The sequence below is a fragment of the Zalophus californianus genome, chromosome 13 (assembly GCF_009762305.2).
Source record: "Zalophus californianus isolate mZalCal1 chromosome 13, mZalCal1.pri.v2, whole genome shotgun sequence".
Classification (NCBI taxonomy): Eukaryota; Metazoa; Chordata; class Mammalia; order Carnivora; family Otariidae; genus Zalophus; species Zalophus californianus.
This window is the reverse complement of record NC_045607.1, coordinates 24,149,092-24,176,246: the sequence shown is the minus strand read 5'-3', so window position 1 is coordinate 24,176,246 and position 27,155 is coordinate 24,149,092. Positions and strand designations below refer to the sequence as shown.

Genomic DNA, 27,155 nt, shown 5'->3' with positions numbered 1-27,155 from the left:
GGAGGATTCTGTGGAGTGAGCTCCATGACCCTGCCTTTGGGAATGGGCGGAGGCGGCGGGTAGGGGGGAGACGTGCAGGACAGCAGAGAGCCTATGCTCTGAGATGCTTGTCAGAGAACAAACATGTGCTCCTAGCATGGGTGATCTGTGACAGGACAGCGAAGAGGCCAGTCACAATTGTGGACAGAGGGACTGAAGAAAAGGCCACAGCTTTAAGGAAACCCCTGTGTTCACCCAGACAACTATATATTTCCTGCTGAAAATTAGTGTTCTAGATGATAAGCTTAAAAACAGAAAAGGAAATTAAGGTATTTTATGCCAAAGGTGAGCACATATTCAAAATAGCTTCTTTGGATTAAACTGTCATTAAGACAGTTGGGATATTTGGTTTGACTTTCAACAACATTATTAGTGGCAATGTCCCATTGTAAATTCACACTGCAATTAGGAATGTAGCAACTACTGTGGCATTTATTAGCTGTTAAAAAGCATCACAATCAGTTTCATGATCAGAAAATAAAGCAAGATTTCATAACTTTTTTTATAAAACTTGAATTTCTGAAAATATAAAGGATCATTTGCTTTCTAAAAATATCAGCTTTGCCGCATGCTGTTCGAGAGATCTGACCCCAAAAGCTTCTCAAGTTTTACCATCCACGGAGTCTTTATTTGTAACTGAGACCCATCTGTTATTTTCCATCTGAAGCTGGAAAGAGTTAAGACAATTAGTTTCTACTTTACTTTCAAAATAAAAATTGCAAAATTAAATAGTAACTATTTCTTTTGCATTTTTCTGGAAACTAGTTTTTAAAATGTGATTTTCAGACAGAAAACCTATCTTACCTTCTTTAGCAGTTTATAACAAAGTGAGAGAAGTTGGACCAAAATAGCCATCATGGATCTTGTCTTTGTAATACACTTATCAACCTATAATGACAGAAAGCAAGCAAATAAAATTCTACAAAAGGTACTTCAAAAGACTGTATTATTAATTACATTTTAACCTGATAAAATTTCTTCATTGTAGAAATTTAAAGGTCTCAAAAGGCATATGGATTAGGGCACATGAGCAGACTTGAGGCCTCAGAACACAAGTGCAGGGCCTGCTGCCCAGATCTCCTGCCCACTTCACGGAACCCCAGGAAGAATGGATGGAAAATCAACCTGTTCTATTTTGAGCTGTTTAGGCACTTCTTAAAACACTCCAAAGTGCGGCAGTGAACCCCCTACTTTGCAACTTCTGGCACTCTGCTTTGTGGGCATAAGCTAAATTCCCTAAGACAAACAACGGGAGCCCCTACTCTGAGGGATTTGTGCCCTAGTTAGACATGTGATGACCTCAGGATTTAAGGGTAGCTGCTCAGTGTGGTGGAATTGATCATGTCCAAAAAGCTGATTTATGGAGCGCCTGGGTGGCTCAGTCATTAAGCGTCTGCCTTCAGCTCAGGTCATGATCCCGAGGTCCTGGGATCGAGCCCTGCATGGGCTCCACTCCACACGAAGCCTGCTTCTCCCTCTCCCACTACCCCTGCTTGTGTTCCTGCTCTCGCTGTCTCTCTCTCTGTCAAATAAATAAATAAAATCTTTAAGAAAAAAAAAAAAGAAAAAAAAAAGCTGATTGATTTGGTGAACCTACTGCTCCCTGGGGTCAGTTACAACTACAGATGATAAATGATTCTTGCAATCGAGGCATGAAAAATGGAAGTAAATTGCCCGTCTGTGGATGATAACACTCTGAAGAAAAACAGGCTAGAAGCACGCCTGGTAAGTGTAAAAGTTTCTCAAGTGTCTCCCGAGTAACGCACTCTTCCTTTTACCTTTAGAAACACTTGATTTTGCAAAGGTGTCTTAGTTACTGTTTGGAGCTGGTGGCATAAAGGAATCAGCTTGTTTATTTCCAGGAGAAGCATAAGCTTGTCATCATCTTTCAGCTGAAATATAATTTAGGAAGTTATAACAACTCCAACAAACACCATCTTTTAAACCTTAGATACCCTTACACCTTAATAATATATCCCCCAAGTGGGTATTTGTGACATCACCATCAAGACCAAGCAGGCGGACTTGCATTACCTGTTTTAAGAAAACTTGTACACTTGAAGCAAGCTTTAAGCCCTCTTCAGCAAAAACCTAGTGGAAAAGAAAAGTATCACTACTTAGATATATATCTTACAGATAGTTCATAAGAAATATACTCATGGCTAATTGTCATATTGAATTTTAAAAGTAAACCTAAAGATAAAAGGTCTGTCGTGGAACTCCTGAAGCTTTTCTCCCACCCAGGAAACACAAATGTTTAGCAGTATTCAGAAGGAGATTTCTCAGGCCTGATGCAGAATCAATCTCTGGAAAGATTCCTCTACACCTGGACACCTCCAATTACTCTGGAGGGTCATAAAGACCTATGATACTTAATCATACAAATTATGTCTGGGCTTCTGAAAGGATCTGGAGCTCACCTTATAATACCCCAACTATAAAGGGTGATGAATTGTGGAACATGAGGTCAAAGGGTTAGGACTTTCCTGCTTCCACTAAAATTTGTCACCCATACACATTCCTTAATCAGCCATTTGAGAGGACCAATTTAGATTGGTTCTTGAGTATTCACCATGCATTTTACAATTTAGTGAAGAGAACAGGATGATGGCAAAGAACAGTGGAAAAATAAGGCTGGACAGATAAGATAGGAATATTTAGGATGCTTATTTTAAAATAGTAACAGAATGTTTCAGAGTAAGAGACACCAGGGGAATAAAGGGTAGGAGTCTTAGCTTTAGATGGCAGCCGTAAAAAAGAAGAGAATGGCAAATATGAGGGTGGTTTGTGAAGAAAACTAAAGTGCTTGGTAATGAATTAGATAAAGAACATGAAGAAGGAGGCAATGCAGTGTTAACCTTAACACTCTATCCAACACCTTGCTATCATTGGAAGAACTGATCTCAAGGTCAAATAATCCTTTGCTCCCTTCCTTACCCTTTAAAAGGGAGACCGATGAGTTTTACACATAGATTCTAACCAACCAGAATGACTCATTTACCCATACGTTCTTCATCATCCTACATTACCACTTTCTGTTTACATCTCGTCCCTTCTGGCCTGCAAACCCCATGGGGGCAAGATCCATGTCTATCTCCTGGACTATCATGGTTTTACAACCACCTAAAAGCTGATGACTCCCCAGTCTCTCTCTCCATTCTTGAACAATCCTGACACCAGTCTTTTACATACTACTTGAGCAAAACAAAATGCTTGATTTCCACCCTCTAAATCTGGTTTGCTCCCTCAGTGTTCCCTAGCCCAGTAAATGGCACTACGATTTACCCTGGTGATCAAGCCAAAAACCTTTTAAAACCTAAGTCCGATCCTGCCACTGCTATTCCAAACCCTCAATGGGTTTTCCCTCATACCTGAAAAAAAAGTCAAAGTTCTTCCCAGGGCTATGGAGATGTCATACCTTACCACTTTCCTTCTGGTTCACTCTGTTCCATCCACATTTGCCTCTTTATTTTTCTTCAGACCCCTCCAGCCTACCTCAACATCTCAGGGCCTTTGCACTTGCTCTGTTTGCCTAAAATATTCTACCCCCAGATTTCCATCCAGCTCACTCTCTCATTCATTAATATCTCTACTCAAATGTTACCCCCTTAGAGAGGTCTTTTCTTGCCACCCTTCTATCACCTTTCTCTCTTTATCTTTCATGATTTTATCTCTAAATGCTTATATATATAGGCACTGCATACTTAACCTTCTCCTACCTACCTCCTCCCACTAGAATGTAAGCTCCAGGTCAGCACTGGCTTTGTTCTGTTCTCTTTTCTCCACAGAGCTCTCCCCACCAGGATCTGACATACAGTAGAAGCTCAATAAATACTTGATGAGCGCTTCATGTTCATCAGTAGATAATTCAGTAGACACCGGTTTAATGAATAAGCTCACACAGGAGGAAGGTGACCAGTGAATCTTTTGCAGTGAAATACCCCCTGTGGTGTGGTATGATTTCAAATGGATATGAGCCAAATGGAACAGAGTGAATCCAGAATTTATTCCAACTGTTTTAAGGGAAATCACTCATTTACAGTCAACTTTATAAGAAAATACAAAAGAAGTATTTTCTAGAAGTCTTCTGACTCTGATGATAATCATCCTCCCGAGCTAAAATCCCTTTCCTGAAGAGGCTCAGGTGGCAGCACATGGGAATGCCAAAGGAAACTATTAAAGGTTAGAAAGTGATAGAAATTACCCATTTCAAATGTAAGAATGCCCTTGGTTCTAGAAAAGCAAACAAACTACCGTGAGAGTTAGGGCAAGTATTCTTGCAACCCACTTGCCAATCTAAGGCCTCTGAGGGAGAAGAATTCAAGATGGGCCTACGTGGAGTTCCATTAGACACACTGGGGCCCAGGGGTGGGGGTGAGCATGTCTGTCCCTCCCTGAATGCCTTAAATCAGCAGGAATATGGAAGGAAAGAAGGAAACTATACCAAGTACCCCTCTGCCTCAAGCCTATGACAGATGCTTTCTCATGTGTTGTCCTCACTTACTCAGTATCATTCATCCAATCCAATAATGAAGAGGCCAAAAAGCCTTCCTAGCATTCAGGAAGGTATCCAGGATATGCACTTGCTACAGGATATTTCCACCTACTTGGAAACCTGTAACTTATTGCACATATTGACCGTCAACAAAGCCCACTCTGCTTTATCCTTATAATATTTGAATTTTACACAAGATATCAAAAAAAAAGTTCCACAAAATGCTACTGCAAGCCATCTGCTTTTCCACTTTTCTCTATACATGTGTGTGCATAGGTAAGCATACAAACATGATATGGTAAATCATTTAGAAAATCTGTTATTACCCACTTTTAGCCCAGAATTAAATTAGTAGCATAAAATGGAAATAAAACATACCTCTAGTTGATGAATTAAATCCTGGGAAGTTTTCAGTGGCCCCTCTCCTCTGAAATAAAATGAATTATCAAGGAGATCTAAGAAAAAGTTATTGTCTGAAAATTGGTTTCATAACATAAAACTTCTAGAGCATTTTGTATATTAATAGATCCCAAATTTTTGAAGAGTAATATTGAATAGACTAATAATATTGTAACTTTATTCTTGAATAACTTTAACTATTCTTAGGGCATTTTAAAATTTTTCAGTGAACATTATATATGTTAATTTTATAATGTAAAGAAATTTAAAACCGACAAGTAATATTTAAGTTTTATTTTTCCTTTTTAATCTTTTTCATTTTGCCTCATAAATTAAATACACGAGATCTGACAATATGTCTTAACCAAAGGCCTTTGTTACATAATGTTAAGAGGATCAGACCAAAACTCAAAAAATTCTCATTTTTAATTCTAAAATTTTGACAAGGAATGTCATTTAAGTTTCAGCGCTGGGTATATAAGATAGTCATAATTTGTGCTACCACTCTCATCAGCAGATTAGGGAACATCAGATTGAAAACTATCAAGAAGAACCAAGACCTCTACAAACAAAAAGCAAACCACAGCAAAGAGAACAGAATGCATTATGAAGAGCAGTAGACTAGGCATGAATAGAAGAAATCTAATAACAACCAGTTCTGCCCTCAACATCTGTGACATGTGAACAAATTATTCCTGTTCTCTGATAAACCGCTGTGATCATCAAATAAAATTATGAAACAGAAACCACTTAAAGACCTATAAGGCTCTGGATTTTGAAATTTTTTTAAGTCAAAATGCACTAGTAAATCTTAAATATATAAATTATCAAGAAATAGGAATGCCTGGCTGGCTCAGTTGGTACAGCATGTAACTCCTGATCTTGGGGTTATAAGTTTGAGCCCCTTATTGGGTGTAGAGAGTACTTAAAAATCTTTAAAATTATCAAGAAATATGAATTATCACCTATAAATTACTAAGAAATTGTATAAATTGTTAAGACAACCTTAAACAGCAGCCTGAGGAAAAGCTATAAAATTGCCCGGGAAAACTGTAAAACTGGATACTGTGAAGGCTAACAGATGCGTCTCAGAAAAAAGGGGCGCCTGGGTGGCCCAGTCAGTCAAACGCCCGACTCTTGGTTTTGGCTCAGGTCATGTTCTCATGGGTCATGGGATTAAGCCCCACACTGGGCTCCCCACTGAGCAGGGAATCTGCTTGAGATTCTCTCCTTCTGCCCTTCCCCTTACTCACACACATTCTCTCTCAAATAAATAAATCCTTAAAAAATATTTTAAAAAAAGAAGCAACTAGATGAGGCTGGTAAACCACAGGTATTAAGGGAAAACAGAAAAAAATGTTGGGGAAAAACATAAGCTGACAGTGTGGGTAGAAAACAAAGCCAGCTTGAGATTTTACCACAGATATATCAAGATGTGTCAAAATGGCACAAGGTGTTACCCATTACAGAAAATCCATTTTCTTCCCTGAACTGAGCATTCCTGTCTAATAACTACATCTCCTAACAAGTCCCATTCCACAGAGCTTTAGTTATTCCTACCCCTCATAATGCAGCCCCTCATGCTTCCTAGTCTCCATGGAATGCATGTCATCCCTTACCAGAATCCACTATCCTGACTCTGAAACAAAAAATGCTGACCACATCACCCTGGAATATTCTGAAACAAGAAACAAGAAATAAAAGAGGCAGTTAAAAATGTAAACAAAAAATTCTACTTGAGGAATCCTCTGTTTAGGAAGATTTTCTATATCAAACTACATTTACTTAGTGATAATGATATTCCTCCAGTTTTCATCGGTGAAAAACAAATTTTTGTTTAAAGATCTGCTGATTTTTATCCCCAGAAGATAACTAGCATGATTGCAGCCAAAGGTCAAGATCTTTGTTATTCCAGCTAATCTGTGCACATTTGGTGTGCGTGAACGAAGGAGTTCCATTTTACTTTCTTCTGCAAATGTGACTCATCAGATTTTAAAAAGACAGGACCTAAGAAAAAAAGGTCAAAACTGTGTTAGGAAGACTCAATCCCAGGAGAAGCTTGCAAAGAAAAATGACTAAGCACAAAGGAAGGAAACCACCGAAGAGGAAAGGTCACGCATGCTGGAAAGTATGGTAAAGCATTAACAGATGGCTGCTAAACAGAGGCCAAGTCACTCAGCTCCTATCACTTCTGCACCCTCCAGAATTCTCTATCTTGAAAAGGTAGAGGACTTCATCAAGAGGGAAATGAATGCTCCTTCCTCACTCCTGATCTTCCTTCCATACACAGGCATCTTCACTAGCATAACCCCCCTCACTTCTCTCGGCTCTCCCCCTTATTCCCTCCCATAGAAAGGTATGGGCATTTATTTAGCTTTTCAGTCTTTTTGGTGACTTTGCAAAAATAAATGGGATGTGGTAGGCCTCTCCTTTCTCCTTTTCTCTTGGAAGTAAAGCTGCTTTTGGGAGATACCTGCTCTGTCAGTTATTTTAAGAGATACATTCTATCCCTGTAGAGTAAGATTTCTGAATTTTCTGAATTCTAGAGATCGTTTTTAAAAACCTACTTGTTAGGGGATATAAACTACATTATCCAATAATAGCTTTATCAATATAAAGGTTATGGCCCCTACCTGCCTATTCTTTTGCTTATTTTTTCATTTTGTTCAGAAATTGGGTAGGAAAAAGGGTGCTATTTATTGAATCCCAATGCCCACATAGCTGTGGAGATCCTAACTACTTTAATTGAGCTTAAGACTCCAGATGAGGGGTGTCTGGGTGGTTCAGTCGAGTGACTGACTCTTGGTTTCATCTCAGGTCGTGACGAGATTGAGCACCAGGTCAGGCTCTGCTCTCAGACGGGAGTCTGCTGGAGATTCTCTCCCTCTCACTCTGCCCACCCCTCCCCCCGCCCCCCGGCTCACAAGTGCATGCTTTCTCTCTCTCTCTCTCGCTAAAAGTAAAGAAATCTTTTTTAAAAAATGAAAAAAAAAAAGACTCCAGATGAAATAGATTACATTCCAGAATACTAAAACAACTTGTGGGTGTGAACCACTGCTGATATTTTCAAAATCAAAATAAGTAGAAGAGCCATAGCATTAGAGATATCAAATATTTTCTAGGTTTCCCAAAATAAAAAAGATAGATTTCAGAAAATTAGTGAAAAGTTTGAAGTCATTCCTTGAGAAAATTCTAGAACGGATTATTGAGCAGATAACAGATAAATGTTTACAACATGGAATTACTATATCATATGTATAGATTATTTTAACAGAAGATTGTGGAATGTGATCAACATGGACTTCAATGAGGCATTTGATCAAGAGTCTTGTTATGCAGACAGGACAAAGAATGTAGGTCATGCAATAGTAAAGTCAGGGAAATTCTCTGCTATATAATGAACACTGATTCATGGAGATGTGGCACCCTATTGAGGTGGTAGTCCTCATGGTTCTATTCTTTGATCTGTATTATCTAATCAATCATCAGTCACTTGCATAAAGAGTTTAAAAGACATGTTTTCTAAACTTACTGATGCTGGCTAGGAGAGAGAATGATATATTGAATGACAAAAATCAGGATGCAAAATTCTAACGACTGGGTGGCTCAGTCGTTAAGCGTCTGCCTTTGGCTCAGGTCATGATCCCAGGGTCCTGGGATCGAGTCGCGCATCGGGCTCCCTGATTCATGGGAAGCCTGCTTCTCCCTCTCCCACTCCCCCTGCTTGTGTTCCCTCTCTCGCTGTGCCTCTGTCAAATAAATGAATAAAATCTTAAAAAAAAAATTATGAAAAGAACAGTACACAAACCTGGAGGGGTTATCTTTTAAATCTAAATCCTAATTAAATGTCTTCTTGTTGTATTCACTTAATTATCGTAAGAACTTAGTCTTTTTTACCAAATATTTGAAATTGACTTTAACCTATCAATGATTTAACACGAGTTTTTCCTTACACCAAATATTATTAAACTGATTTAAAAGGATCAAGTGTAACTACATTTACCTAGTAAATAAATACAGAGAATAGGCCATACTGGACATGTTGCGCCCATTTCGAACAATCTCATTTTCCTGATCCTCCCATTTCTTGATCTCACAGTTGACATCGGAGGTAAGCAAACCCAGCTTAAGTCCAAGCTTTGCTATCTTGGCTTGCTCCTATAAAATACACATTTTAATCACCACAATATTGTCATTATTGATGTAAAAGGAAGATTAGAAGTAAGACTGTTAAAAGAAAAAGGTCTTACCTCAGAGTCAGGCTTGTCTGGCTTTAATGATTTCAGGTTTGCGTTATTCTTCTATGACAATAAAAAGATTAAGACATCTTAAAAAGCAGTACAGCTAATTGTGAGGAAATACAATAGTAATAGAAGACAAATTACTTATAATAAAATTTTACCTTAAACACTTTCAGAACATACTTAAACTATATTAAATTAAGTTGAAACAATTATTTGCAAATACTCTTCTAGCATGTAAGTTCAGCTTTGAATAGGTAAGTAGTCAGAAACCCAGGACCAGGGAAAGCAGATCATGTCCCAGAAGGATTTAAAGACTCCTGCAGTCTTCTCAGAGTCCAGTTATTAAACCTCCAAACATTTGTGGCCCCTCTGTTGAGTTATTTTTATGAAATGATGTCATAAAATTAGCCACTATATGTAGTTTTCCACATGTTCCTAATGTTATGACTCTGGAGTTCAATTCCTTTAACCAGTTTGCCCTTTGAAGGCAAAATTTCAGCACCCTAGTGTCATTGACATCTCAGTTCCTAATCCTCTACACAGGCTGTATAGGAGATTATACTTAGAATATAGCACTTCATATTTGAATCAACATTTTTGATGGGCCCCTATTTTTGAAACAGCAAGTTTGTTTCTGTGTAAGCTCTATGGAACTCAGACTATAGTTCCCCAAGGACAGGCGAAAACATTATAGTTAGTTAGGTTGGCAAGCTAGTCCACAGACTCCTACTTAATAGAGGGGCGCCTGGGTGGGTTAAGCAGCTGCCTTCAGCTCAGGTCATGATCTCGGGGTCCTGGGATCAAGCCCTGCATCCAGCTCCCTGCTCAGCGGGGATCCTGCTTCTCTCTCCCTCTGCCTCTCCCCCTGCTTGTGTGCTTTCTCTGTGTCAAATAAATAAATAATATCTTAAAAAAAAAAAGAATAGAAACCACTACCAATAGCAATGTTTCTTTGAAAAATATATGCAGAAGCTCTCAGGAGATGGCAGCCCAGGTTGGCCATTCCCCCCCAATCTGAGGTCTGGTGGGAGCTCCCCTAATTGGGGCAGGAGTTCCAGAATGGCCAGGGCTACTGTACATAAAGGGGTAGGAGACGCTGATAGCCTTTTTTTGTTTTAACATTTACTCAAACACTAAACACACACACACACACACACACACACACACATTGAGTAGATGTACACAAAGTATAAATTATAACATAATAAAACAAAATACCCAGCTCCCTTTGCTTAAGAAACAGGTCATCATCAATAGCTTTGAGGCATATGTGTAATCCCCTTGTTTTTGGTTTCCCTTATTATCACCACAACTTGATACTTCTGACCAGTTCTTCCGTCACCAGTTTCACTGCAGAACAGAAGAGCCTCAACTTTTCCTTGTTCCTCTGTCTCACAGTTTATATTTACTCATTTAACATAACCCTTTTGAGATTTTCTAATGCTGCTCACTATAGAAGAAATAGGACAGAAATGAATGTGGGGAAACTATAAAGCCGCACACATGTACAAATACGAGCTGCCCCTTATGTTCACTGGAAAATGCAGATGATCTGTGTTCTCTCTGGCTCCTCCTTGTAAGAGTCACATCACCTGTATCTTCCTCCTTCGTCTGGTAGACGATAAAGCATTTAAGACACAGCCTCAAGGTTTTGAGGGTTTATTTTATTTAGAATTTTACGGCCTATCTTATTTTTTTTAATTAAGTTGTGTTTTCATTATTTTTACTTTTACTTTTACAAATGATTATTATTAGTGTTTACTGAAGACTGAAAGGGAGCTGCCTGACAAGGTGCAGAAACCATCTTCATACATGTCACCAAGCCGGCCACCTAGTGGGACATTATTTTGGACTGCAGTCAGATGCATCAGTTTCAGTTTCAAATTTACCATTTGGGTTCTGAATAAAACATTCCAAAATGTACAAAACTAGGGTACGTGCACCCCGATGTTTATAGCAGCAATGTCCACAATAGCCAAACTGTTGAAAGAGCCAAGATGTCCATCGACAGATGAATGGATAAAGAAGATGTGGTATATATACACAATGGAATATTATGCAGCCATCAAAAGGAATGAGATCTTGCCATTTGCAACGACGTGGATGGGACTGGAGGGTGTTATGCTGAGTGAAATAAGTCAATCAGAGAAAGACATGTATCATATGACCTCACTGATATGAGGAATTCTTAATCTCAGGAAACAAACTGAGTGTTGCTGAGTGGTGGGGGGTGGGAGGGATGGGGTGGCTGGGTGGTAGACTTTGGGGAGGGTGTATGCTGTGGTGAGCTCTGTGAATTGTGCAAGACTGCTGAATCATAGATCTGTACTTCTGAAACAAATAATGCAAGATATGTTAAGAAAAAAAAAAGAAAAAGAAGAAGATAGCAGGAGGGGAAGAATGAAGGGGAGTAAGTCAGAGGGGGAGAGGAACCATGAGAGACGATGGACTCTGAAAAACAAACTGAGGGTTCTAGAGGGGAGGGGGGGTGGGGGGATGGGTTAGCCTGGTGATGGGTATTAAAGAGGGCACGTTCTGCGTGGAGCACTGGGTGTTATGGACAAACAATGAATCATGGAACATTACATCAAGAACTAATGATGTATTGTATGGTGATTAACATAACAATAAAAAAATTTTTAAAAAATGTACAAAACTCTTCTACTTACCATTGGCTTTGGAAGTGACAGGTAGCCATACTTCTCTCCTACAAATAACACATATAACTTAAAACAAATTTTCTATTAGCGTATTTTCTATTATTCACATTTAATTTTTTTAATATGATTAAACAGGAATGGTAGTACATTCATTTTGATAATTTAGTCTATTAATTACATGTGTTTCAGAAACAAAATTGTAATCTGGTGAACATGAAGGCTGTCAACAGTTGTATCTCTAAGGTACCTGGTTGGACAATCTCTCCCTCCCCCAATGTAATGGCAGAAAGGCAAAATATCTCAGTGCTATTTACTTATATTTACAACAAGCTTCCTTCATAGTGAAATCTTTCACAGCGGCCTGCCTCCAATGAAACCAGATTCTTCTTTTATCAGTACCAGTTATCAGGGCTTGCTTCCTTTTCTGTGACTATCAAACCAAATCATTTACACCTAAGTTCTTAAAGTATTCTTCCAGTCAAACAGAGCAACTCCAGTGTACAAGATAGGAAGAGGAAGTAAACTAAATACAGTCTCTTGGCTGTGAATTAACACACGCAGGAAGCACAGTAAACTGAGGAAAGGAAGGAGACATGTGATACCCACTTCACCCCTGTGCTTTCCTATTTCAAACTTCTAGATCATGTATAAAGTCAGGTTACAGGGACGCCTGGGTGGCTCAGTTGGTTAAGTGACTGCCTTCGGCTCAGGTCATGATCCTGGAGTCCCGGGATGGAATCCCGCATCGGGCTCCCTGCTCAGCGGGGAGTCAGCTTCTCCCTCTGACCCTCCCCCCTCTCATGTGCTGTCTCTCTCTCATTCTCGCTCTCTCAAACAAATAAATAAATAAAATCTTTAAAAACAAAAGTTAGGTTACAATGGATGGTAGATTGTTTTCAAAGCCTAGTGTGTTCACAGGGGAAAGAATTTACAATAAGATTGAACAGTAATTCCTTCCTGACTTTAAGGAATGGGAGTTTGTTCAGCTGTAATATATTAGGTAGAACCATATGAAATTGCTGATACTCAGCCACTCTGAAATACAAAAATAGCAATTTCATACAGTTTCACCTAGTGAAAGTAAATACAGTATAAGAGCACTAAATCATACACTTTCTTATAGAATGACTGTTACATGAACAGGGTGAGCCTATTCATAACATATTTAAATTTTCATCTAGAACTGTGCTGTTGAATATGGAATCCACCAGCCATGCATGACTATTGAGCAACAGAAACATGACCGGTCTGAATTGAGATGTGTTGTAAGTATAAAATACATATTGGATTTTGAAGATTTAATATAAAGGGGGAAAAATGTAAGAGACCTCATTAATCATTTTTAAGTATTGATTATAAACGGAAACAATTATCTTGGATACACTGGGTTAAGTAGAAAACACTGAAATGAATTTCACCTGTTTCTTTTTAAATTTTTCTTGTGCCTCCTAGAAAACTTTAAAGTACATATGTGGCTCACCTTATATTTCTGTTGGACAGTGCTGATCTAGAAAATGAACTGTCACTATGGGTTAAGCCATTGGTACTCAGGAATAGCTTTACGGTTCAAATCATTTCTTTGTAATGTCGGAATAGTAAGGGAATTTTATTAATGATTTTCTGTTCTCAGAATTGTGAGAGAAAAATAAAACTTAAAAGACATTATTTCCATGCCTTGTCTCTTAGCGCTGATATAAAAAGTGCCTGATTTAGCTGTGAAAGATTAATAGAAGACTTTAAGTCATTTAGAACCTCAAAATTCACCATTTATCTTAACTCAAAGTCCAAATCCTGTCTATAATAGCCCTAAAAAGTGGTCTTAATAAGCTGCAGAAACGAGCATAATCATTACTTAAGCATAACTAGCTTAGGCGTGAGCAATCTTGTATTATCTACCCTTGTGATCCTCCATAGAGCCTATGACCCTGACATGTTCACATTTTCTCTACAAGAGAAAAAAAAAGAAAGCCACCTATCTTAGTATCCCTTATTTCTCCGAGAAACAACTGAGTTAAAGAAACCAGAAGGCAGGGAGAAATAAATGAAATTAAAAAAGGAGCCTTTCTATAATCTGGTTTTCTAGCATTACCATCACCAATTAATCACTGGCACTTCCAGTCCCTGAGGCTGTCTCACAGACACTTTGTTTTGCTCCATATTCCCATCACTTAGTTGGACTCAGAATGATCTGAATATTTGAGGATAACTGCAAAACTGATCTTTCTTCAAGATAGCTTTTCCCCAAATGCTGTGCAGGTAAGGTTATCCCTCTTTCCCCCAATTCCAACATAAGTCAAGTTTAGTTGGTAATCATAAAAATAAAAAAGTTGATAAAGATACCAAAAATCATTAATCTGAATCATTTTATAATTAAATTTATAGCTGTTTTTTTTCCATACAAGCCTAATTATTGACATTGATTCTAAGCAGAGCAAATATATTGACTCAGTTACAGTTAGCTCTTGTATCAAATTAAAGAAGTGGCATTAACAATTTCTATCTCTGATGAATACATGTTATAAACATTAGAAGTAACTGGAAAAACAGGAATATTTATGGGGAAAACGTAGTCAATATTTGAATTATAAACCTGTTTTTCAAAGCACTGTTTTCACAGGGGTATCGTAAGTTTAATACTCCCCAAATCCTTTGTTTAATATTCCCTAAATCAACACCACAACGGCACCATTTTTACTTCTCACCTTACACCTCCAGATAAACTAAGTTCAGGGTTAAACTCAAGAGCCCCTCTCATCTGATGGGAGTACCGAAATGATCGCTTATGAAAACCTAACTGAGAAATGCTGCTCTCATTTTCACTATCCAGAGCTCTTCTGTATCTCTACAAACTAAAGCTAATTTCCCAAGGACAGAAAAGCCTCACTATTTCACTAAAGATGTGCTATGTAATTCCCTATTAGAAGGTCCCACAATTAGCTTTTTTGATTCCGGAAGGAGCTCTATTATCGCATTATCAGAAAGATCATGTCCCCAGACCCACTGAAAATGAATCGCCAACTACTGAAGGATAGGCAATTAGCTAACCACAGAAGTAGGACTGGGGTATTCTAATCCAAACCCAGTTGTCATCCTCAAACTCTCCCTTACCTCTACATTCAATTAATCAGCAAATCCTACCAATATGACCTGTAAAATTCTTCTTACATCAGTTTTCTTATCTCCATTTCTACTATCATCATCTCATTATCTCTTGTCTGGATGGGTCACTCCCTTGTTTTGAACCACATGTCCCCCAGATAAGCTCATATTCATCCACAAGCATGTTCCTCCTTCTGTGCATCCCATTTCAGTGAACAGCACCTTACACATCCAATCTGCCAAGTGATAAAACAGGCGCAGAGCTATGGAACAGGACCATTAGGTACATCCCTATAACCTGAAGCCTAGTCATATTAATTCTAAGATGGTTCAAACAGAACAAGAGAAATTCAGCCTCTTTAAAGGAGAAACAGTCTACAAGCTATGAGAGAAGGCTTCTTTTAACATTTAGTTATCTAAAATAATCTCAAATTCTAAATGCTATGATTACAAATTCATCACTAAGGGAAAGTGGAGTCTTTCTGATCTGGTCCTTTCTAATATGAAGACCATGGCTTCCCAAGAGGGTTGGGTAAGAAGGCAGAAATAAAGGCAGGAAGACAAGTATTGATTTCTGAGTTCTTAAAACAACCTCAGGAGGCCCTATCGTGAAATTTGTGTGTCCCAGGATAAGGGGGACAATGACCTAGCCCTGAGTCCCTTTCTCATTGCTTACCATGTTATTTGCTTCAATTGATTGGTTAAACGATACTTGCAAACATATCCAATAATTCTTCTAGTAATGAGAGTCAAGATATTCAGAGCAGAACAAAGGTAGATAGAATACAGCAAAGGGTTTTCAATAATAGCTGTAAAATGAGTTATAACAGTAGCAGAAAGAAATCAGGATCTGAAGAATACACTCCATCCTTTGTATGGAAAGTAGTGGACAGGTGCAAGGTAACAGGCAGGCTTGTCATAATAACCATACAGAACAGGAAAAACAACACTGTGACACTGGACTCAGTCCAGTCAATAATGGCTAACCCAGAGTTGGACTTCTTTGTCAAAAAAGCTATTCTTATGAGCTTAATGTTAAAAGTCAGGACAAAGAAAGGCAGTACAAGAAATCAACCAACTCTATCTCAGTTAACCCCACATAAGGATCCTTCTGAACAGCAAGATACTTTACTGGTTAAACAATGGATGTACCATTGATTGAGGCAGCAGAGTTTCCCATCTACAGAGGAATTTCTTTCAGCCCTGAAGAAGTTAAGGTAACCTGATTTTTTTTTGAGGATAGGTTACCCAAACCTAAAGAAGAGACCATTTACATAACATCCAGCTTGAAAGTAAAAGAAACCAGAGACCATGTGGTCCAAACATAAGTATAGGATTTTCCTGTTTCAGCTCTAGTCTATCTGTAGTGGGTGCTGGTGTTGAGAAAGATGGGGAAGTCATTTTCTTCATTTCCTAAACAAGTCCTATAGCTAAATGACCATTCTTCTTCAGATATGAATCAACAACATCACTTTACCTTTTAATATATGAAACTTGCCTCACATAAAAATCCATGTGTCTATAAATACTTTATAAAAGCATTGAAGTGATAAGCCATTTAGATTAGCTATCACAGAAATCTTTAAATGTAAAAGCACAGTAAAGATTTATTATATTTTACAAATTATGCTATATTTACAAAGTCTATCTAATTTTCTGATTTTTAAAAGCAAATCAGCAATTATCCTATATAGGTATTTTTAAAAATATGAAATGTTTAGATGTTCAAGTCAATAAAAATAAATATGTAATTTGATGTTATTGTGGCTTAAAGGACATTTTATTTTAAAAATAAAAAAGCATGCGTGACACTAACAGAAGCCATTCAAAGAGGATAAAATACATGAAAACACATAAACATAAATAAGAGGACACACCATACAATGGAAAATAAACCAAAGTCCCCGTTGTTATTAAAATAAAGAATAAAAATGATGCCTTCCTATACATTGTGCAGTGCTATTCTACATGTTGTAGAAATACCAATGAACTTACCCACCATAGGAAATTTTCCAAGATTATGTAGTCATCAAAGAAAGAGATTCCATCCAAGTGGAAGGAAAGCAATTCAAAAATCAAATAACCACCTTCATTTCATTATGAAGTTAGTAGAATTAAATCAGAGAATAATTGTATTACAGAAGAGCTTTTGTACTAAAACTAAAAAACAATTTTGATAAAATATAACATGACCAAATTTCAATAGGAAAACTAGAATATTATTAATTCAAAGAAATCTACTACACTGTTGTACAATAAATTGTACTGCTTACATACTACAATAAAGAAGGACACGCAACATTTTCACAATTTTTCTGTGGAAGGTATGTTACTATAAAAATAACCCATTGGGTTATAACAAGATAATTCATTTTGCAACTGAGGTTTGACATTAAAAAACTAACAGAGCTAATTAAAATAATAATATATTTAAATATGCAGACAGTTTCTCACCTCGTCTTCCTTCAAACACGTCATTGATTTCTCTTAGCAGTGTTGACATGTCACCAATTTGGGATTCCCAAGCTTCACAAAATACATCTAGGTTTTCTTTAGCAATTTTACTAGATGGATGCAATGTCAATGTCTCAGCGGCAGAAATTATCTAATGAAATACAACATACACAGGTGTCCATTTCAAAATCTTAGCTCTCAACATCATATTGGAGACCAGACTTAAGTCTGTACTGTACACTTCAAAGTTGTTCAACAAACAACTATGAAGTGCTTTCCACACATAAGCACCACGTTGGCCAACGTGGAGAGACATGGAACAAAACTTGCTGTTTCTTCGAATCTGATCCACAAATAAATAGCATGCATTATTATATACAAACCTTTATTCAGGGAGCAATGGTCTTTATTTCAGGAAAACTACTTTCACAGAGTCATTTCCACAGCAGAATTCAAAGAGTTACACTCAGACCAGGAAGGGTGGATTGCGCTGTACACAAGACACAGGGCAGGGGCTGTGGCAGCGGCAGCGGTCGCCACAGTGGTGCTGGTGGTGCTGGTGGCAGTAGGAGTACCGGTAAGGGGAGCAGGACCAGTAGCAGTAGTGGGAGTGGTAGGTGGCTAGTAGTACCGGCAGTGGTAGGAGTGGTAACATACACGCACACCTATGAGCACACGGCAGATACATTCTTGAGATACTGTCTTAGGGGTCGATCTACATTAGTATTGACCTTCAGAAACACAAACAAAATACATTTCCTCAATAGAGAGAGAGAAACTGAGGCTCGGGGACATCAAGTAACTAATACATGGCTATTCATTCACCTACTCTGTGCGAGGCACTATACCCGTGTTCCAGGAGCTGGGAAAAGAGCTATGAGTGAAACAGATGAAGATGGTTGTCTCCATGGGACTCACATAATGGGGGGAGACAAATAATAAAAAACATACAACTAAATGATAAGATATTATAAGTTATGATAAATTATATGTATAAAAATAAACGGTAAGGAGGAGAGAGGGTGTTAGGTGGTCACGGAAAAGGTGGCACATAAAAGCCAAGAACTAAGGGCCAGTGGGGCCAAAGGAAATCTAGGGCGAGTCATTTGGGATGAGGTGGAGCACTTCTAGTGTGTTCAAGGATCAGCCAGTAGGCCAGTGTGACTGGACTGACATGAAAAAAGGAAGGACACCAGAGGCCATGTGATGCGGAACATACACAGTAAGGACTGGACTTTACTGTGAGACAGGAAGTTACTGGGGAGCTTTCAGAAGACTGATATGGTCCACGTCATGCTACCTATAAGGGAATTAGAGCTACATGTTCCTCCTGGGTGGCCACAGTCATACACGCACAGGACTTGACAAGTAGGTGGCAGCTTCATGAGCAAAACAAAGTTCCCCATCCTCAGGGAGGGCAGGCACATGGGCTTGCCAGAGAACCATGAGCTAGATTTCAGTGGGACTTCCCTCTCGACCAGGAGCCATTGTATGCTGTACAAACTGCTCCATTGTGCCCTGGACAGGATCTAACATTCTAAAGGAAATACAAAGATGACATAGCTAAAGTAGAGATGTACAGAAATAAATACTAATTATCCCAGAGGCATGCTCTATTTCCTTAAATGATCCCTTTGTGAAACAGATGGCAAAGACAAGGAGTAAAGGCTAAGGCTGTGAGAACAAAAATGCTTTTCAAGTTATGGAAATTGACAACAGGCTCTATCACCATCCTGGGGAAGAAAGTGTGGTTATTCCTAATATCCCTGCTACAATAATAACAGTAAGCAGAGAATTACAGCCAAATAGCAAGTAGGGCTTGAGGAAAGCAAGAGCTGATTGCATATGGCAGAAGAGTCAAACCTTTTAATTCTACTGAAATACATTTAAAAGCCAAGGCAAGCAGGATGAATCTCAAGCAGACAAGCAAATATTGAAGCCTTGGTTTCTCTTAATAAGGAGAGATCCTCTGGTTATAATAAAATGTTCAGCAGATGATCATTGCTAAGGGTCACTGATATACTTCTTCCTTCCATGATAAGCCTTTCACACTGTTCTCTACAGAGCACACATCCGTCCAACATTCAACATGCTTCTGCTAGAAGACACAGGCCACTATGGTCTCTAAGTCACTTGCACTGTTCTCAACTCTAAATCCAAGGGCTCTACATCTACCATGTAATACTACAGTTAGGAGTACGTCCTTTGGCTGACCATGATAAGTGAAACAAGAACACCTGGTAAATCGTATTTTGGAGCTTAGACCTAAAAAAGAAAGGAAGTTCTGCCCCTCGTTTTTCTCTTTAGATTAATTTGACAGGGACAATATTAAATGGGATATCGATTTTTAAAAGGCTCTGGAAAATTATAAAGACAAAGTTATAGTTCAGAAAATTCAGAAAAAATTCACAATTTTTCCAAAAAAGCACAAGAACTTCCATTTCTATATCTTCCTATGTAGTCATTTTCTTTTTTCTTTTTTTAAGATTTATTTATTTTTAGAGATAGAGAGGGGGGAGCATAAGCAGGAGGGGCAGAAGGAGAGGAAGAGAGAAAATCTCTTGACACGGGGCTTGATCTCACGACCCTGAGATCGTGACCTGAGCCAAAACAAAGAGTTGGACACCTGAGTGTCCACCCTAACTGACTGAGCCACCCAAGCACCCCTCATTTTCTTATATATGTACATTTTACATAGTAGCAATTATAGTAAGTATACAAATACGTATCCTGCTTTTATCATCTAACATTTTAACAATACATTTTTCAGTGTTGCTAATTCTAGTTATCATGATTATTATTTAAGGTCATAATGTGCTATTTGCCTAACTTAAGATAATTATTTTGCTTCCAACTGAATCTTATTGTAAGTAATGCTGTAACAAACATTGCTTTCATTTTTGTTTTTCTAATTTCCTTATATCCTTGGGAATCCTAGGTCAAAACACGTAAATATTTTTATAGCTTGGTCCATAATGGTAACTTACCTTTTTTTTAAAGATTTTATTTTTTTTTAAAGGTTTTATTTATTTGAGAGAGAGAGAGAGAGCATAAGTGGGGGAGAGGGGCAAAGAGAGAGGGAAAAGCAGACTCCCCACTGAACAGGGAGCCCGACATGGGGCTGGATCCTAAGACCCTGAGATCACGACCTGAGACGAAGGCAAACACTTAACTGACTGAGCCAGGCGCCGCTAAGATTTTATTTTTTTTAAGTAATCTCTATACCCAATACAGGGCTGGAACCCACAACCCCAAGACCAAGAGCTACACGCTCACACTCCACTGACTGAGCCAGCCAGGCGCCCCAGTAAATTACTTTTCAAATATGTCATTACAACCTGCACTGCAAACAGCTTCATTGAAAATAAATATAAACTAGGACGTCAATTAAATGGGCCAATCTCCAGTTTTGCAGATGAGCAGCATCAGCATGGAATGTCAGCTATGTTCTGGCACACTATCAGTGAAAATTCCATTATCTTCTTCATCACTCTCAGTAGATCAGACCTCTAGTTATGCAGAACCACACACATCTTCCTTCCACACAATTTGTTATGACACTCAGACAAGACATAATATAAAGTAATGATCTGCTATTGATCATACCTGTTGGCCAGTCACCTGAAATGTCTCCTCTGCATGTACACAGGTTATTTCAAGAGGTTCTGTCCCAGATATATGACGTAACAATCGACAGACCTATGAGAAAACATCTCTACAGTTCAACCTCCACCTTCTCATTCTTCGCAATACAGGTTTTCATTTTATAATTAATAAAGGAAATAAAGCCTTACACAGAAAACTTATTAAAACCTTATTAAACCTTATTTATTAAAAATCAGGTTGTATATTACTTAGAAGATTATCATAATACTATATTGGTCACCAACAGATTTTCTAAGAATAAAGCAGGAATACATAAGCGTAGAGCATATTTTCTCTTTGTCTCTATTTCTTATCTCATTATGGCAAGTGGCCACAGAATATGAGAACTAGAAGGAATCTCTGAAAGGATCTAGTAAGTGCCCATACATTGTATGTATGAAGAAACTTCGCTCAGAGAAGTGATTTGCCCAAGGTCCCTCAGGTATACTCTGTCAAGCTACACATTCTTTTTTTTTTATTTTGACAGAGAGAGACCCAGCGAGAGAGGGAACACAAGCAGGGAGAAGCAGGCCTGCCGCTGTGACCCGTGACCTGAGCGGAAGGCGGACACTTAATGACTGAGCCACCCAGGCACCCCCAAGCTACACATTCTATCAACAAACAACACTTCCTCTCAGGGTCAATTAATTAACACACCTTTCACTGGAGATAACACTGGATTAGGCAAGGCTGATATAACGAGAAAAGAGCCTTTATCAGAGAAAATTATTGAAAATCTTGAGACTTGAGACAGAAAACCTTTTTTTCACTTAAAAATTTTGCTACAGGATTCCTATAAGTAGCAAGATTGTTTACAGTCATAATACTTGGTTTATAAACATAACAGCAGCATAACAGGTGAAGGTGATCAAAAGGTACAACTCTCCAGCTATAAGATAAATATGTTCTGAGGATATAATATATAAGACTAGAGTTAACAGTACTGTTTTGTATACTTGAAAGTTGCTAAAGGAGTAGATCTTACAAGTTCCCATCAAAAGGAAAAATAATTTTCTGTAACCATCTGAGGTGATGGATGTTAACTAAATTTATTGTGGTGATCATTTCAAAATACATACGTATTTGAGATCATTATGTTGTACACCTTAAACTTACACAATGTTATATGTCAATTACATGTTTAAAAAACTATTTTAAAAAACATAATCATCAAATCTATTGTAAAATGGAGATGTATCTATAGTCATTTTAAGAATGCTCCCTAGCAGTTTTCTTTTTTCTTTTTTTCCCTAGCAGTTTTCATATGTAGGCAAGTAAAGGAGAGAAAGGTAGTCCACTTAGACTAACGGTTCCTTTTGATCATTATTTGGTGAGCTGGGGACAGCAGGTAATATGGAGACAGCTCTATGGTTTATATCTGTGCATTTGTGTACATGTTGGATATACCTGATATGCACAAGTTATACACTGGTTAAGTATATATTTTTTACTAAGAGATGTCTAGTGTTTTCAGTAAGTGAAAAGCTTAGAATATCAATTAATAATTGATATTATAGCAAAAGTGGCCGGTGAAGCACCAGTAACACCCAATAGAGGTTTGGGCAGAACAGAAGAGGTTCAGAGGAGGAATACTGTGCTGAATGTCTTTTCTTTGTCTGTCCACATCCACTCTCCTTCCTCTTCAAACTGCTTTATGCCCTGGGAGACTGACATTTGTGGTCTCCAGCTATGTTTGGCCAATGGGAAGCCCCAGCAATAGACCAGCAAGAATGCAAACAGTAAGGGCCTTTATTCTCATGCTTTTTCCCTGCAGGGTTGCCTTGGGCTGTAGCTCTGCGTCTAGTCTTGAAATCAGAACCTCTCATGGTGGCTTTCTGAAAGACTCTATGCCCTTCCAGTTTCCCGTAACCACTCCTCTCCCCTATTAATTTGGGCCTACCAGCAGTACCAGCTCTGCTATCACTAACCCCGATTACTGTACTCCCACGGTCCCCCACACCGTGTCTATGCAACTGTAAACAGCTCCTTTATTAAAGCCTCTTTAAATTATCCTAATTCAAGTGTGCCGTCTCTTTCCTGCTGAGACCCCACAGGTTCAAACAGAAACAAGGTCATAGGATGTGTCTCCACTGCTCTACTCCTAAGCCTAACCTCTCTGAAAGAATAAGGACAAGGGGATTAATAAGTGCATCTGTGGGTTCCAGCATTTTTTGTTTTGTTTTAGAAGCCAGACTGTTGTAAGAACAGAACAGATAAACATTGTATCTTTAAGATTCCAAAGGAGACAGAGAAAATGCTCATATAAGTTACCCCCAGACTATATTTGTGTCAATATTCCCTGATGATGATACAGCTATCATGAAACCACAATTTCTTTAACAAACGAACCTATTACTCACCTCAACAAGCTGCTCTTTCTGTTCAGAGAGTTTACAGGCATACTCAGCCAAACCTTCTAAATTTCCTTCTACTCCAGTAAGTTTTAATGCTTTTAGGACCACATGATCAGCATGGTATTTTAACAGATCTGCTGTCAGCTGGGTTGCTGTCCTGTGAAGCTGCAGATGTGGGGGGTGAAGGGCAATGAAAGAAATACAACAATCAGGTTTTGTCATCAAGCAGCGCACAAGCACTTTAAAAACGAAAAAGGAGCAGTCCCCACTTGATTCACTGAGAGAGGAGAGCGTAAAATTCCTGTGGCAACAGTAGCAGTTGGGCCGCACGGGGGAGCTTGTCTGTTCTCCCAAGGCAGGAGTGACAGGGACATCTTTGAGTCCCCTCATGTCTGCAGAAGATGAACTGCTCGGCTAGTGTGGAGTGGCTGGTCCCTTTCTCATCCTGCTATTAACTAGTTCTTGCCCACACAGCTTCTCTCTTACTTAAAAAATGCTTCCACTACTCTGGAAGTTAGTAAGAAACACAACAGTATTAAGAGGGCAGTATTCAGAGAACTACGAGGATAATCAAATGGCAGTTCATGATCAGTAAGGTTTAACAGACTTTTGAAAAGGTACTGATGTGAGATTCAATCAATTAGGTATTCAACACAATTTTATTAGATACCCAGATCATGGCAGACACTGTATTTGAGGCTGGACATACAGACAAGTAGGACATACTCCCTTCCCTCAGGGGATTACAGCCCACCTGTAGTTGCTATCTAGAACTTTACTCCCCAACTCTTGGGTCACAGGATGACAGACAAAGGGCAACCAAAACCCCAAGGCTGTATTTGACTTGGAATGGATTTTAAGCATGGCCCACTCTCAGCAGATATCTTTGGGTACTATTAACTCCAAAATCTTCCCTTCATCCTGCTTTTTGTTAAAAAAAAAAAAATGATGTGACGGGTTATTCTGGGGTTCTCCAGGAAGAGATCGTTTTTAATAACACTGTCCTAAGGAAAATCTGACTTTAAACGAAGCCTATTGAATGAAGTGATTTTTTTTTTCCTGGAAATAATCCAATGTCAATTCAAATTACAGGACTTTCTACAAAATTAACAATGGAGTAAGTCCGCATTCATGCAATCAAGTGAGAATAATTGGTCAGAAACAAAGACATTAAAATGTTCTTTCCTTTGGAAACTAAATGCCACATAAGAATTTTAAAAGATTTTATTTAACCATCAGGGCCTTAGAGAATACCTAATGCCAGCCCTTTATTTTACAGACTATGAAACAGGTCCTTAGAGACTGAGTGACTTGCCCACAGTCACGTAAATCTGAGTGGTTCTAGAGACAACTTATTACCACGCCTAAGGGAGGAAGGGTGAATAAACCCAAAGTTCCACTCTGCACAATGAATGGACAGTGGTTTTATAGAGACCATCTGCCTTAATCATTATAAAAATTCTTCTAGGGGCGCCTGGGTGGCTCAGCCGTTAAACGTCTGCCTTCGGCTCAGGTTAGGATCCCAGGGTCCTGGGATCGAGCCCCACATCAGGCTCCCTGCTCAACGGGGAGCCTGCTTCTCCCTCTCCCACTCCCCCTGCTTGTGTTCCCTCTCTTGCTGTCTGTCAAATAAATAAATAAAATCTTAAAAAAAAAAAATTCTTGGGCGCCTGGGTGGCTCAGATGGTTAAGCGTCTCCAGGGTCCTAGATCGAGTCCCGCATCGGGCTCCCTGCTCCCTGGGAGCCTGCTTCTCCCTCTCTCTCTCTGTCTCTCATGAATAAATAAATAAAATCTTAAAAAAAACAAAACAAAACAAAACAACCTCATTTAAAAAAAAATTCTTCTAGGTTGATGTTGTTTCACTCATTTCAGAGGTAAAGAAAATGAAGCTGGTGGCAAGCTGCTCAGTCTATCACCAAAGGATTTAATCCTCTTACTGATAGTCAAATTTTAACAATAGTTTAGTTAAAATTGAATAGGCTGGAAAACATGGATAGGCTTTTTTTAAACCAAAGAAAACCATAACATCCTTCTATGTTTAATAAGATGGTAAAATGAAGGTCCACTAAGTAAGATGGGAAACGAATCATCATGTACATAATTTATCAAAGAAAACCAAAACCCAATTCCATTCTCTTGAACCCTTGACTGTGCAAAAATATAAAAGACTAAGGGAATTGGAGATAAGGAAGCTCTGTTTGGAGAGCTGATGGGTGCCTACTGGGTGCACCCCAGAGCAAAGGGAGGAGGACGGCACGGGAGCCGCCGTGAGGAGCTGGAGGGCCGCACAGGAGGGCCTCCGAGGAACACACACAATCATCCAGGAGAGACAAAGTCAGCCTAAACAGAGGCCAAAGCATCCTGTAAGGGCACCAGTTTTCAAAGAACTTTCCACCTCCCCACTTCCTCTCTTTTGGCCTTGAGCCACACCTGGCAAAGATCGGGAACTGAAGCTAAGCGGGAGGGGGGGAAGGAACAAAGGTGTGAAAAGAGACCAGAGACCACACACACCTTTCCCAAAAGCCCTAGGTAAGGCTGTGGGCTGGGAAACAGGGGTAAGTCCTATAATTGAATGAATACCAAAGTAGCAATTAATATATTGGAGAAATCATTCTAATTATGGAACTGAGATTGTGTTTCATGACCTAAGGCAGGGACTGGCAAACTTACTCTGTAAAGGGCCGCACAGGGAGTATTTTAGGCTTTTCAGGCTGCACAGTGTCTACTGCAACTACCCAATCCTGCCGTTGTGAAAAAACAGTAGACAATATGTAAGCACATGGGCAGGACTATGTCTCCCCAAACTTGACTTAAAACAGACAGCCTGGCTGTAGTTGGCAAACATCTGACTTGCAGTGACTTTCAATAACCTGAGAGTGATCAAATAAATCATGAGATGGCCAAGTTTTGCAGGAAGCAGGGAAATCTCAACCAAAAGAATATTTTTAAAAATCAATTACATTAAGGTTATAGTTTATATACAGCAAAATGTACCAAGGGTACAGTTTGATGAATTTTGACATTTATATCTACGTAAGCACCATCACAATCAGTGTTTAATACATTTCTTTTATCTCCCAAAGTTCTCCATGCCCCTTTGTAGTAAATATCCCCCAACTTCTGACCCGAGGCAGCCACTGATCTGGTTTCTGTCACTATAAATTAGTATTGCCTTTGCTAGAATTCCTTCTAAATGTAATTATATATATACACACCCACTCACCCACAAACACACATTCTTTGGTGTCTGACCTCTTTCAGTGTTATGTTTTAGTGATTCATCCATATGATTACCTGTATCGATATTGTTCCTTTTTACTGCTGAGTAATACTAGTGGAGTTATATACCAAAATTCATTTATTGATTCCTCTGTGGATGGAAACTTAGACTGTTTCCGGTTTGGGGCCATTATAAATAAAGCTGCTATGAACATCCATGTACAAGCTTTGAGAAGGATGGCATTACAAAAAACAGTGGGTTCAAAATGAAAAACCATCTTCTAGGCACACAGACATACTAATACTAATGCACTTCATACATACCATGCCACATGAAAACTAGCAGAGGATTAAAAGAGGCTAAATTTCAAACTATACTTACTTCTTTCTTAAGTTCCTTGAGACTATGACTGATTTTCAATACAGCGAGTTCTAGTTCTTCAGCAATACTTTTTGTTTTCTTGCTTTGCTAAAAATTAAAAATATATATATATAGTGTTACCTCCTCTTTTTTAATCTGGTAGTTCCAATGTCACTTGAAAAAT

General features: G+C 38.7%; 1 protein-coding gene across 4 annotated transcripts in view; it reads right to left on the bottom strand.

The window, feature by feature from the left end:
• Nucleotides 1-449: 449 nt before the first annotated feature.
• The window catches only part of CTNNAL1 (catenin alpha like 1), a 59,709-nt gene continuing 33,003 nt past the window's right edge, over nt 450-27,155 (bottom strand). For 3 of the 4 annotated variants that reach the window (XM_027615726.2, XM_027615723.2, XM_027615725.1), the window contains 12 exons: nt 26,993-27,079; nt 23,396-23,554; nt 20,997-21,089; nt 17,391-17,541; nt 11,847-11,884; nt 9,184-9,234; nt 8,937-9,091; nt 4,913-4,961; nt 2,074-2,130; nt 1,818-1,931; nt 844-927; nt 450-706 (listed from right to left, as the gene is read on the bottom strand). In XM_027615726.2, coding sequence (XP_027471527.1) covers nt 641-706; nt 844-927; nt 1,818-1,931; nt 2,074-2,130; nt 4,913-4,961; nt 8,937-9,091; nt 9,184-9,234; nt 11,847-11,884; nt 17,391-17,541; nt 20,997-21,089; nt 23,396-23,554; nt 26,993-27,079 — 1,104 coding nt within the window. In that variant the 3' untranslated portion in view covers nt 450-640. The remainder of the gene's footprint in view (nt 707-843; nt 928-1,817; nt 1,932-2,073; nt 2,131-4,912; nt 4,962-8,936; nt 9,092-9,183; nt 9,235-11,846; nt 11,885-17,390; nt 17,542-20,996; nt 21,090-23,395; nt 23,555-26,992; nt 27,080-27,155) is intronic. The other variant, XM_027615724.2, reaches the window with a different exon arrangement.